The sequence below is a fragment of the Caenorhabditis remanei genome, chromosome IV (genome assembly GCF_010183535.1).
Source record: "Caenorhabditis remanei strain PX506 chromosome IV, whole genome shotgun sequence".
Classification (NCBI taxonomy): domain Eukaryota; kingdom Metazoa; phylum Nematoda; class Chromadorea; order Rhabditida; family Rhabditidae; genus Caenorhabditis; species Caenorhabditis remanei.
This window is the reverse complement of record NC_071331.1, coordinates 8,226,034-8,239,495: the sequence shown is the minus strand read 5'-3', so window position 1 is coordinate 8,239,495 and position 13,462 is coordinate 8,226,034. Positions and strand designations below refer to the sequence as shown.

Genomic DNA, 13,462 nt, shown 5'->3' with positions numbered 1-13,462 from the left:
TCAACTGATGCAACTGAAACCGAAAATTAATGAGACGTAATTCAAGAGAATGCTACCAAAGCTTGGAGAATCAAAAATACTGTTTCCGTCAGTACTAATTCATTTGCACAAAGAGATGACAACGTTTTTGCATGCCAAATTCAATAGTCTTGTACTGCGCTGTGCCATAATGATTGAAAACGATTTGGGGCAAAACGCTTTTCGGTAACCAAACCTCAAAAGTGAGCGTTCCCAACTAAAAACGGCAGAATGGCATGTAATTAAAATGAATCAATGATTCGAAGAAAACAGAAGATGCTTCCATTTTCATTTTGAAGACAGAAATCCCACATTTCAAAATATTTATGTCAAAACCACGAGGTAACGGAAAGATGGTACACTTGTTACTTTTTCCGGAAATTCTAGATATAATTAGTGTTGAATACAATATTATCCGAAGACCAACAAAAAAACTACCCTTTCCAGACTAATATGTTATTTGGTACAGTAAACATTTCGGACATTGTTTTTCTTATCAGAATTATAATGTTTCAATAACTTTTGATAAAGATAACTTAAAGCTCAAATTTCAGTGAGTCTTCAATAACTATAGCAAAACCATGAAGCTCACTACTAGTTCGTTTCTTACTGAAGTTTTTGTAAAGTTTGAAGAAAGCAAGTCTAGTATCAACTGCTACTTTGAATCTCATGGAAAGTGTTTCACGTTTTAGATTTAATCAATTCCTTTTTGAATGCAGAATTGAATTGAATACATAGAAATAAATAAAATCGTAATCCAACAGAACACATTTAAAAAACGTGACGGTAAATTAATTTTTGAGAAAGAAAGGAATGAATGGCATCAGGGGAAACTTCCGTTTCCGTACAGTACTTGACTATCTTTCCGTTCTAGAAAACCACAGGAACAAGCCACGCCCCCTTTTATCCCAACCTATTCGCTACATAGCAATTCATAATAATATAACAAAACGAAATAATAAAAGAGGAAGAAGAAGAAGACACGGTATATATATTTCTTTATACGAGAATAGAACTATCCTCCTCTTTTCTTTTTCCGTCGGATTTTCCTCACATGGTAGACGGAGAGCGAGGACCGGTCAGCTAATCCCGATTGCGGCAGGCATTCAGAAGAATAATAAGAAGAAAAAGAAGGCTTGGAGAAGGAGACGAGAAAAGGTTTTGGAACGGTGCCAGAAAGTGAGAGGAGGTGGATAGGTTGGAAATTGGATGAGGGAGTGATTGAACTTTTATCACTTATACACGGATTAACGTTATTTGATTTTTATGGTTTTCTTTTGGAACTTAACTTTCCAAAAGTTTCGTTGAATAGATAAAAAGCAGATTGTCTCTCATTAGCTTTTGGCTATAACTTCATTGAATATTGTCAAGAAATTGGAACATTTCAATTATAAAAATCAAAAAACGTAGAAATATGTAGACTTTCTAAAGCAGTAGGTTTATTAGAATAGTACTGTTTCAATATGTTCATGTAATACTAATGAAACTTTATTTTTGATGATTTACCGAAAATGGAAGGGATTGAACTACACATTTCTACAAGAAATTTGATGAGGAGGGAGGGAGGGATTGAACTTTTATTACTTAGTCGGATTAGCATTATTCGATTTTTATGGGTTACCTTTGGGAACTCATAGTCAGTTTGACTGAATAGGTAAAAAGAAGACTGTTGATTGTCTTTACTACTGAGCTCAAATTAATTTTCAGTCTTTATTCGAAAAATGCTCGTCTATCCTTTCAAATTCTGATTCTCAACAAGTGCCTTGAGGATACAACTTTCGAATACACTCGGAACATTGTTTAACAATTACATGTTTGCCATAGCCGGAGAATGAAACCAATTTTAGGCCGGTCCACGGAAGTAAAAAGAATCCTAAGTCGGTCCGAATTATATCAGAGGCATAGAACTCGCTGAGATCTACACTTTGGTGTAATCTCTTCTCATTATATTCATTTTGAATCGAGTTATGTGCCGGCCCGTTTTGCCCCGTTTCGGCCTGGATGACAAGTATGATAGAAAACAATCAAAAATGAAAATAGACATAACGAAACATGAAAGCATGTATAATTTGTACTATCTTTACTCCATGAAATAGTAAGTTTTTCAAAAAACTAACATTTCTTTGAACGACTACTTTTTATTTTGTTCTTCAATGTGCCTAGATACGGAGCACAATCTTGAAAAGGCAGTTCCAAGCCACTATTGGATAAATCTAATTCACTAATATGAGCATTAACAAGTTACTACTGAAGGGAATATGCAGAAAAACAAGACCACACTATTACAGACAAATAGAAACAGAAGAATAGATGACTATTCCTGTTGGATAGCTCTAAAACAATCGAGAATTTATTCAGGAACACAATTCTCAAGAATACTCTCTGCTCTCAAACCACCATAATTTACTTACGCTTGGAACAGTGAACTTCTCAAAATACTTTGGTTTGATCTCATCAACGAAAGCACACTATTCAAAATAGTAAAACACGATCATATTGCCGAAATAAAATACAATGTCGCAATTTTTTTGTTTTGATAATAGTACACGTATAAATTTCTCATCTCTGCACAACTATTTCTTTTCAAATTCTGACTGGTTTGTAGTATTCTCATCGATGTCACTACGTATATTTTGAAAAAGTTTATATGAAGTCAAGTAGTAGCTTTTTCTTTATTGCTGATTTCTTATTGGTCAGAAACCGGAATTTTTTTTCAAAATCAGAAAACACTGAAATTCACTTGAGTTGCCCGCGTACGAATACGGGGTGATAGGGTCCAGATAAAATAAGACGACAAATACACAGTTTCTTACAATAAATTTACTTTATTGCAAGAAAATACAATAAGAGAGCGATAAACTTACAAAACAAAAGAAGAGCACCAACGCTAAAACTAGAACTAACTCTGAAAGCCAACCGACTTCAGAAAACTACTTTTGCCACGTGGAGTACACGTGTCCACGTGAACTGACGCGCTGAGATTACGGTAGGCGCGTGAGCTTTTGGCGGAGTGTCGTTGCGTATTTATTGTGAGGACTCGGAGACTACAGGGTTATGAGGGTACCTTGCCACCGGCAACTCTTGAACGTTCAGAAAAAAAAGTTGAAGGTGAGGTTTTAGTATTACAGATCGAATGAACAACCTCGAAAAAATACTGTTTTATAGGATTTGTATCAATCAATTTAAAAATGAATTCAAAAGTGAAAGGAGGTCAATACGATTACGAATGTTGCACTGGGAAGACACTAGTAATCATCAAATTTTTCGAAGTTTTGGAAACCGTATGTAGATTTTCAATGCTAAAAACAAAACTGGTTAGGAAAAAACAGTTTTGAAAAAGTGATTGAATTATTTATGTACCTGTTTCATTGAACATTTTTCACGAGAACATACCAGATGTTAGGCCGAAAAGCTACTATCAGAATCTCACACCGCAATAAATATGAACAATTGTGGAAACAGCAAATCTCTCGAAAAAATGGCAGATTCAATATTGTTTCATTTCTGAAAGTATATTCCCAATTAGGTTACGGGTAGAGGAAATAATCCATATGGACAGATAGTTTTATAAATTTCCCTAGCTTCATATTAATGAACGTCTAACTCGTTTTGGCGACACGGATGTAAATTGTGGATAGTATAAAATCATTAAGCATCAAAAACTCATGAAACTGTAACTTTTTGTAAGAAACCATACTCCTTTTATGGTTTTTAAAAACGATTTACTACAAATATTTTTTTAGAAGAATTGACTTGTGTTGGGACTGTCTCAACATCTTCGAAAACTAGGGGTCCCCAAATCTCGTAATCTCCGGCATTTGCCCTCAACGTTTCTGCATTCTGTGGATGACCAGTGGAGCCGCAAGACGCAATCTTTGCGGATCGTATTTTGAAGAAAAAAAACTGCGGCTTTATCAAAGCGTGATCTACTTTCTGTTTGATTTTATATCCAATCACTTTCAAACAAAACGCATACACTTTTAATTCATAATAAAACTAGGTTTTAATCTAGATGTTGAAAAATAATTGATTCTCATGTAACTTGAAATCCAAACTAGTGAATTTATGGAAAACTTTTTATGTTTCAGTATACATTTTTACATTTATGGAGAAAACGAAAAGTGAGACAAGAAACTATGAAAGTACAAATTGTTTACACCATCGTAATCCCAAACACTAAGAAATATATAAAACTGTTGAAACAGCGAGTTTCTAGAAAAAGTCACTGTTTCCCTGTATTTTTTTATGACAATGTATTTTATTGCAGATGTTCGGTATTCTTTATCTTCCAGAAACATTTTTTTGAGAAACTACGATTTTGAACGTGTTACCATTTTTAACCAATTTTTTTAACCAAGAAACTGATACAACTATCTAGCTGATTGAAACAGTAAATTGTTCGAGAAAAGTTACTGTTTCATTCCGTTCATAAAAACTGCTTTCAGAGGTGCTACATAATGCTAACGAATGGCAACATTTATTTAAAAAATAGATCGTAAAAATAAAAAACCCACAGTGATCGTAACTGATTACTATCGATGACATTGTTAGGGATTAGTGAAATATCTTCTGAGGCAATAACTTCTTTTTGAGAACTAATTTTAGTACTGAGTGTGAAAAGTGTGGAAGTATAATTCACAGATCAAGGAACAATAGAGGAATAAGTGAAACTGAAAAAATTAAGTACAGTACCGGTCAAAACGTTGTTGATTTCTTTGAGAGTGTGTCTCATAACCCCAAATTTATGTAGATCAAACCTAGAGCTTCACTTTTGTAACAGACAATTTTTTTGTACGATTCCGCTCTGAAAAGTTACAGTTCCCCAATTTAAATCACATTATTTTGAACTGACAATTTGCCGATCTGTAACTTTCAGACCGGACTTGTACACATTTGATATCAATTACAAAAGCGAAGATCTAGGTTAGATATACAGTTCGTAAGAAACAGGGACAGAATAGAACTGAGAGTTCAAAAATGTTTATGGATAAGAACGTTTTGAAACTGTTATAAAACTATTCGCTTTGGAATTGCAAATGTATCAACTAGAAAAAGAAATACAAGTTCAAAATAAAAACATTGTGTCTGAAAATGTAATGACCATTCAATCAATCAATCCATATCACTTTCCCCTTTTTCTGTTTAATTTATTCAAATTGTATCAATCTGAGAAACCAGTATATCCTCCTCATTCCCTCCGTCTCCCTGTTCTTCCACCCTTTTTGGAATGAATGAGGTGTGAGGGATAAAAGGAAATCGGAAGGGAAAAAGAATAATGAGATGTAATTTTGGAATTACTGTTTCAATTTATTTAGTTTTATTGGATTCCGAATTCTATTTATTGCAGAGGATTTATTACGTTCCGTTTGGATAAAAAAAAACAATATTATCAACAGATTAACAACTTCGCTATACTGAAAAAGCGGTTGAACTTTCCTGAGATAGTTTTTAATTTATCCTGAGATTCCTGAAGAAAGTATTTAACAGATCCACAGCCACTTCCGGACAAATATCATGTTTCTGAAAAACATTTTTCTAATATTTTCTGTTACGGAATAGTATCAAGCTCTGTTGTTTGATGGAGAGTACATTGGGGAAATTAACCAGGAATAGGTTATTTTTTCTAGAAATTTGTTTGTAGGGGTTTTCAAAGATGCTGAATCGAACTGCATTCACAATTTTTTTCAGATCACATTCCGTTTTCTCAGAATCTTCGATTTAGGGGGGTGTCTTAACATTATCGGACGCACTGTATTTCTTGTTACGGAATAGTTTCAAGCTGTATTTTTCAATTGAAAATACATTGAATGACTATCAATTTACCGTAAACCCAATGCAAGTAAATTCAATTAATTTTAACTTTAATCTGTCAATGTTGACCTCTCGTATGACTATTCGATTTTTCAATGTTTCACATTCATCAATTCAGTTGGATGTTTTTATTATTTATAATTGTCTTTGAGATTTCTTTGTATTACACTTTTCGTAAATTTACCAAAAACTTTTAAAATCAAATTGTGTGTTTCTGATAAGCAGATGTTAATGAACATGAGAAAAATCTTCAAATTCCTTATTCAACTTTTGATATTGTAAGATTTCGACAACATTTTCCATGCCGATGTTTTTTTTTTCCTAGAAAAAAAAACTGTAACGGATTGGCATTGATCATTCACTTATCAGTTCATGTGAGCCAGAAACAGGGTGTCTTCAGACCAACATTTACTCAGAATTTGTTGATTTTTCTCTGAACATATACTGTTTCAGACAGTTTCTTTCTTTTTAGATGTATTGGATTTTGGGATGGAAGCACGATAGTTTGAAGTACATATGTAGCAGAATTCTAATAATCCGTCTGAAAAACAATCATACACAAAAAATCTTTACTGTTAGGAGCTGCCATGATTATGTTTTTTCTGATTGCCCCAATAGTTTTGACTTATCCATCTGATTTCCTGTAAACCTTTTATTATTGACGATGATCTGTTTGCATATCGATTTGGATTTGAGAACTCAGAAAGAGATTATATTTCAATCAATTTGCAAGTGCCAACTGGTAGTAATCAGTGTGTGGCTAAGTCAATTTGAACCACCAGAATTTGAGAAGGTTTCTTTATTGTTTTCCGGACCGAGCAAGAAATTTCACTTGCGGAACGGAAAAGGCAAAAAAGGAGGTAAACTGCTCCGTTATATCTATGTATTTCGACAAAGTCGAAGAGTTCTTTTCCGACGAGTGATCTTATCGTTCTCGAATCGAATCGTAGGACGTCCTTATTGAGTCGCAGGTCTCTAACTGAAAGAGAATAAATTCTTTCATATTCCCATTCATCCCTCACACCTCATTCATTCGAAAAAGGGCGGAAGAACGGGGAGACGGAGGGAATGATGAGGATATACTGGTTTCTCAGATTGATACAATTTGAACAAATTAATCAGAAAAAGGGGAAAGTGATATGGATTGATTGATTGAATGACCATTACATTTTCAGATACACTGTTTTCATTTTGAACTTGTATTTTTTCTAGTTGATACATTTGCAATTCCAAAGCGAATAGTTCTTTTTACCGTTTCGAAACGTTCTCATCCATAAACATGTTTGAACTCTACAATAAATTGATTTCGGTAGAAATTAGCCGTTTCAGATGTATAATGATTACATTGAACGAGTTGCTCATATATTATACACATTTTTTTCGTTGATCTTTAGTAACTCGAAACAATGAAATCGAGTAACGTAGATTTGATTTGAAACTAACGAATGCGTTTTACAATTATTCTGACGGAGACAGCGTTTTGGGTGTAGTCTGACAAATTTTTCTCTTTTTCAGGGTATTTTTCTGAATTTTTTTTGTTTCTTAGTCTCCTTTCGTTTCAATCAAATTATTTATCCTGCTGAGTATCTGAAAACCAGGATCAATACCTTTTTTAGAAGCAGATTGTGATTGAGAGTAATCGTTTTCAGAGAACAGACGGATTAGTATTCAATCCGTATATCAGAATATGTACATAGATACTGTTTCATTTCATTTGTGTTAGGAGAGTGTTGCAACGAAACATACTCATGCAAGGGAAACTTCAATCATAATGACGGAGGCAGACAAAAATGGTTGTTTATTGATAGGATTGAGCAAAAAGAAGATCGGTTTTCAAATAAAGATACGGATAAGAACAGAAAATTTTTTACTGTTTTGTTGAATGCGTTTTCAAGATGTAATGTTCTTAGAATGTTCAGGAATAGAGAGAGAGTACACTTCTATTGAGCACATTCTGGAGGTTTGAAAAGTGCATGGGATCGTATCAAACTTGCATTTAGAACGAAGTAGAAATACATATGTAGCAGAATTCTCATAATCCGTTCTGAAAAATATTCATTTTTTCTGATTGCCCCAACATCGCGTTTTAATTTTCCTCTTCTTAAGACTTAAGTTTCTTTTTTTTCCTCTTCTAATTCGCCGTATCCATCTGAATTCCTGAAAATCTTCCATTAAAGAAGATCTTTTGTTTGGATATCGATTTGAGTTCTGAAAACGCAGTGATAGTATATTTTAATCAATTTTGAAGGTTCGACTGGTTGTAACCAGGTGGCCTCATTGTTTGAGGTGTTTTTTATTCTAGCTGATCCGTTTTGGAATCATTGCAAATCGGTTATAAATGTTGAAAAAAAACTCAAAAACGGCATAAAAAATACACACCTAATGTAGTAATAGACAGGTGATTAATTCACAAGACTAGGAAAGAACGAAACTGAAACTTTTTGTTAAAGTTTAGATTCTATATTCATCCGAAATCGGGGAGCGGGATATGGTTTGACATAGCCAAGGGATAGAAATCGACACTGAAGTTTACTGCAAACTTGTTGAAACATTTTTTGAAAAAAAAGTTACTGTTCTATTGGGTCAAAATAAATAGTAACTACTAACAGCCGTATTAGAATTATCAATGACTTTAAAGGGTATTTTCAAATTATTTTGTTTCTTAGTCTCTTTTCATTTCAATCAAATTATTTTTCCTGTTTGAGTATCTGAAAATCAGGCTCAATACCCTTTTTAGAAACAGATTGAGAGTAATCATTTTCACAGAACCATTAGTATTCAATCCGTATATCAGAATATCATGGTTTACCGAAACAGAAAATTCATTAAAATATGTACATGGATACTGTTTCATTTCATTTGTGTTAGGAGAGTGTTGCAACGAAACATACTCATGCAAGGGAAACTTCAATCATAATGACGGACAGACAATTATTGTTGAAAGGATTGAGCAAAAAACAAGATCGGTTCTCAAATAAATAAACAGATCAGAACAGAACATTTTTAACTGTTTTGTCTTTTTTAACTTTTTTAAACTTTTTTTAAAGAAGCGCGTGATTTTCAAGTGAAAAAATTCTGAACAAAAGTTGTTTTTTCTAAAACGACAAATTGAAAACGTGACCTTCTTTTTCCATTTTCCGCGGACGTCATATGTTTATAAATGAACTGTTTCAAAACGTTCGTATCCATTAACATGTTTGAGCTCTCTCAATTGATAGTATTCGTGTCAAGGTTCCCAAGCTGATCAACTAGAAAAAACCACCTAAAACAATGAAACCACTATGAAACCGAAATATAAAACTTTGTGTCTGAAAATGTAATGGTCATTCAATCAATCAATCCATATAACTTTCCCCTTTTCTGTTTAATTTTGTATCAATCTGAGAAACCAGTATATTCTCATAATTTTCTTCCTCCCTGTTCTTCATTTTGGAGTGAATGGGAATTGAAAGAATCCAATTATTCCGTTTTTATTAGATTTCATATTAATCCGATGGGAGAGAAATATACATTGGGAAAGGTACTGCTCGGGGAGCAGCGACTAGAATTTTGGGAAAAGGGGGCGTGTCAGAATTAAGAAAAATCAATCACAACTATACAAAAATATATGTCACTTGTTTCAAAATTTGGCTGGATGAGTATTTAGAAGAAGGGAAATAAATAAGGGAAGAATGGAGGCAAGTATACGTATTTCAATAAATTAGATGGCCTTATAAACGATATACAAAAACATGAATGAGAGAAGAAAAGTGACGATTAGAAGGAGAAGACGATTCTGAATAGCACGACGGATCATTGATCCCAATGTCTTGTTGGCTCTGCCCAAATCTGCATTCGATTGACGGAGACGATCACGTGAACGACCGATTGTTTCACGTTGACTGGCGAGGTTAGAGAGCATTTCGGTGCCGATCTGCAATTAGGTTGGAATAGTTGAACTCAAAGTTTTTCCAGGATTTAAAATAAATGTGAATATTGCTCACCCACTATCGAGCAATGAACTCGAGCTACAAAATGGGTTATTAGAAACCGCGATTTTTCTCCTTCAAAATCCAGATAATTGGGAAAATGTACACCATTTAACCGACTTCTTTCTAATCGAAATTTTTTCATTTTCATCAAATTCTTTTTTTCAGCTAGAAAACCCTACAGTAGTTTCAATGTTTCCAATTTTGCTTTGGTATTTTTGTGAACTAGTTGAAACTGTACTTTTCACAGAACACACATGTTTTAAAAGTCTGGAAATTCGTTGACAGCTAGATTACTAAATAGCTGGCCAAAAAAAGGCACACTTCTGACAACCGCGCTCTACCGAAACCAAAGAAAATTGTGTGCTAAATTGAGAGATTCAGAGAAAAATAGACATTTTTCCAGGGTATTTCGGTGGAGCGCAGTTGTAAGAACTGTGCCGTGCTAATATAATTTCTGAAACAAAAAAATTTTCGAGCTAAACATTTCTCGATTTCCAGACAAAATTAATGTCGTGAGGATTCTGAACCTCTTTTCAAACTTTAGTAGAAATCAATTTTGACCAAAAAATGACACTTTAGATCTCAGAGATCGCAAGTTTATTACAGAAATCACAAAAAAAGGTAAGAGAAATTGTGTACGTCCTGTGCTTTTCGTTCTCAGAATCTTCTATGGGTTGTATTCGATAGGCAAGTTCTTGCGACGAACCATACCGTCTCCTTGGAACCATTCACGACGGAATTGCTTGGCAGCTCCATCTGGAGTGTTGGTCCATTCGACAGTGATACGGTCGTTGTTGGTGTCCTCCTGTCCAAAGGCGAAAGCGTCGCAAGAGACGGCGAGAAGAACAGCCTCCTTTGGGTCGAGGACTCCACATGGTGGGTCGACTCCGAGTCTCTTCATGTTGGTGGTCTTGATACCGTATCCAATACGACGAGCAGACGAGTTGATCACCTTGATGTGGTAGGTGTGCTTGTCATCGTATGGGGCGTTGAAGACGATCTTGGTTCCTGGTTGGGTCTGGATGTCTCCTGGTGGGACGGATTGAGCCATGGCGTTGGATTGAGTGTTGATACTCGATGTTCTATTAAAGGTTTCGCTCTAATACAGTTTTTTACGGTATATATAGTAAGAAATTTCACAGACTCTTCAAACAGTTCAAACTACATCAGTCTATCAAAACATTTTTTTGAGAAACTACAATTTTGAACGTGTTACCATTTTTAACCAAATTTTTTGTTTTTTTTTCAATTTTTCATTTCAAAAAGTGCATATTCTTTCGGAAAAAGTTCCAAACTGTAACAACTATCTAGCTGATTGAAACATTAAATTGTTCGAGAAAAGTTACTGTTTCATTCCGTTTATAAAAACTGCTTTCAGAGGTGCTACATAATGCTAACGAGTGGCAACATTTATTTAAAAAATAGATCGTAAAAATAAAAAACCCACAGTGATCGTAACTGATTACTATTGATGACATTGTTAGGGATTAGTGAAATATCTTCTGAGGCAATAACTTCTTTTTGAGAACTAATTTTAGTACTGAGTGTGAAAAGTGTGGAAGTATAATTCACAGATCAAGGAACAATAGAGGAATAAGTGAAACTGAAAAAATTAAGTACAGTACCGGTCAAAACGTTGTTGATTTCTTTGAGAGTGTGTCTCTGTTTTGCCAAATTTATGTAGAGCAAACCTAGAGCTTCACTTTTGATATTGACAACACTTTTGAACGAGTCTGATCTGAAAAATAGTTCCCCAATTTAAATCACATTATTTTGAACTGGAATATGACAATTTGCGGAGGAAATCACTTTGCCGATCTGTAACTTTTTAGAGCGGACTTGTACAAAAATGTTGTCAATTACAAAAGTAAAGCTCTAGGTTTGATCTGCAATTCGTAAGAAAGAGGGACAGAATAGAACAAGGGCGTTTTAGAACCAGATGAAACTAGAAGGACATTTCAATTCGAAAAGTGTTCAAACTGCAAAGAATCGAAAGAGCTCAAACATGTTTATGGATGAAAACGTTTTGAAACAGTTAAAAAACTATTCACTTTTGCAAATGTATCACTGTAGAAAAAGTACGACTTCGAATATAAAACATTGTGTCTGAAAATGTAATGGTCATCCAATCAATCAATCCATATCACTTTCCCCTTTTTCTGTTTAATTTGTTCAAATTGTATCAATCTGAGAAACCAGTATATCCTCCTCATTCCCTCCGTCTCCTTGTTCTTCCGCCCTTTTTGGAATGAATGAGGTGTGAGAAATAAAAGGAAATCGGAAGGAAAGAAGAATAATGAGATGGAATATGTGATGTTACTGTTTCAATTTATTCAGTTTTATTGGATTCCGAATTCTTTTTATTCCGGTGGAAATACGAGCAAGTTTGAGAAAAGAACTCAATATTATCAAGAGATAAACCAGATGCAGCATCACTATTTTGAATTTATATATATATATATATCATATTTCTGAAACATTTTTCTAATATTTCCTGTTACGGAATAGTTTCAAGCTGTGTTTTTCAATTGAAAATACATTGAATGACTATCAATATAACGTAAACCCAATGCAAGTAAATTCAATTGATTTTAACTTTAGCCTTTCAATCCATGCAACTCTGGTGAAGAACCTCTCTAAACAAACAATGAGATGAACACAGCTATCCCCTCAGACGACTCATTCGACAACTTTGTTCCAGATATCACTCATGAACAAAATATCAACTCTGAAATGCCGCGAAGAAACATTAAGAGAGGTTGGAGTAGATGTTTCTCTCGCATTTCTGGAAATTGCTATGGAAAGAAAGAGCAACGATAGAAGGACTTTTTTTAACTGTAACAGAAAAAACACAAAGTGAGAACACATCTATGAGATGTGTTCTCACTTTTGATAAGTTAAAGTCATTGTTTTCACTCGTGCTAATCGTTGAAACATTACAACACACGTTAGTTGTTGGAAGTAAGATTTTCTAGAATTTTGAAGAGTGATTCAGATGAGAAAGGGGATGAAGTGAAGGTATTTTTGAAGTTAAAAAAGGGGAAGACCCAATTAAAAAAATAAAGTAATGGTCCAAAAATTTTTCAAGTTTTTCCAAAAATGTTTCAAGTTTTTATCAAAAATAATAAAAGATTTTGTTTACATTCGAATTTTTATAGAAGTCGGAAATTCAACTGTTTTGCAAAAAAATTCAGAAAACTTTTAAATTTTTGTACTGCACCTCGGGCCACGCAAACACTGAATCTGACGTTTCAGTTACGTATTTTTTGAACACGGTGAAACAGGAAATAAATTGTATTGAATTCAAAATTGTAATCATGTTTCCACGTGAAAGAACCCGAATTAGACTGGAACAGGATTATGAAACGAAAAATGTTCAAATCTTGATGGAGATATGGGCTCATCTATGCTAGAGTTTTGCCCTGATAAATGCAGAACCCGAAAATGGATTGGGTGTAGGGGAAGTTCAAATTGAAAACGCGTTTTAACAAGTTAAATTACAACTACTGAGAAACTGTGAACAATTGATTTCTCCTATGAACACCATGAAAATGAAAGTTTCTTCAAAAATTGGTTTTCCTGATCCGTTACAACTTTTCTAGACCTAATCTTGAGTATCTAGGACCAGAGATGTAAACCAAGAGATTACAGTAATCCTGGTT

General features: G+C 34.1%; 2 protein-coding genes across 2 annotated transcripts; one reads left to right on the top strand and one right to left on the bottom strand.

Moving 5' to 3' along the window:
• Positions 1-9,529: 9,529 nt before the first annotated feature.
• On the bottom strand, positions 9,530-10,851 carry GCK72_012886 (uncharacterized protein; the record flags this gene model as incomplete). Its single annotated transcript, XM_053729468.1, has 2 exons — positions 9,530-9,742; positions 10,507-10,851. The coding sequence occupies 2 exons, from the start codon at positions 10,849-10,851 to the stop codon at positions 9,530-9,532; spliced, it is 558 nt and encodes a 185-aa protein (XP_053584240.1).
• GCK72_012885 (uncharacterized protein) lies at positions 9,634-12,620 on the top strand (the record flags this gene model as incomplete). The annotated part of the gene is made up of 4 exons (XM_053729467.1): positions 9,634-9,718; positions 9,966-10,009; positions 10,462-10,891; positions 12,502-12,620. The coding sequence occupies 4 exons, from the start codon at positions 9,634-9,636 to the stop codon at positions 12,618-12,620; spliced, it is 678 nt and encodes a 225-aa protein (XP_053584239.1).
• Positions 12,621-13,462: the final 842 nt, after the last annotated feature.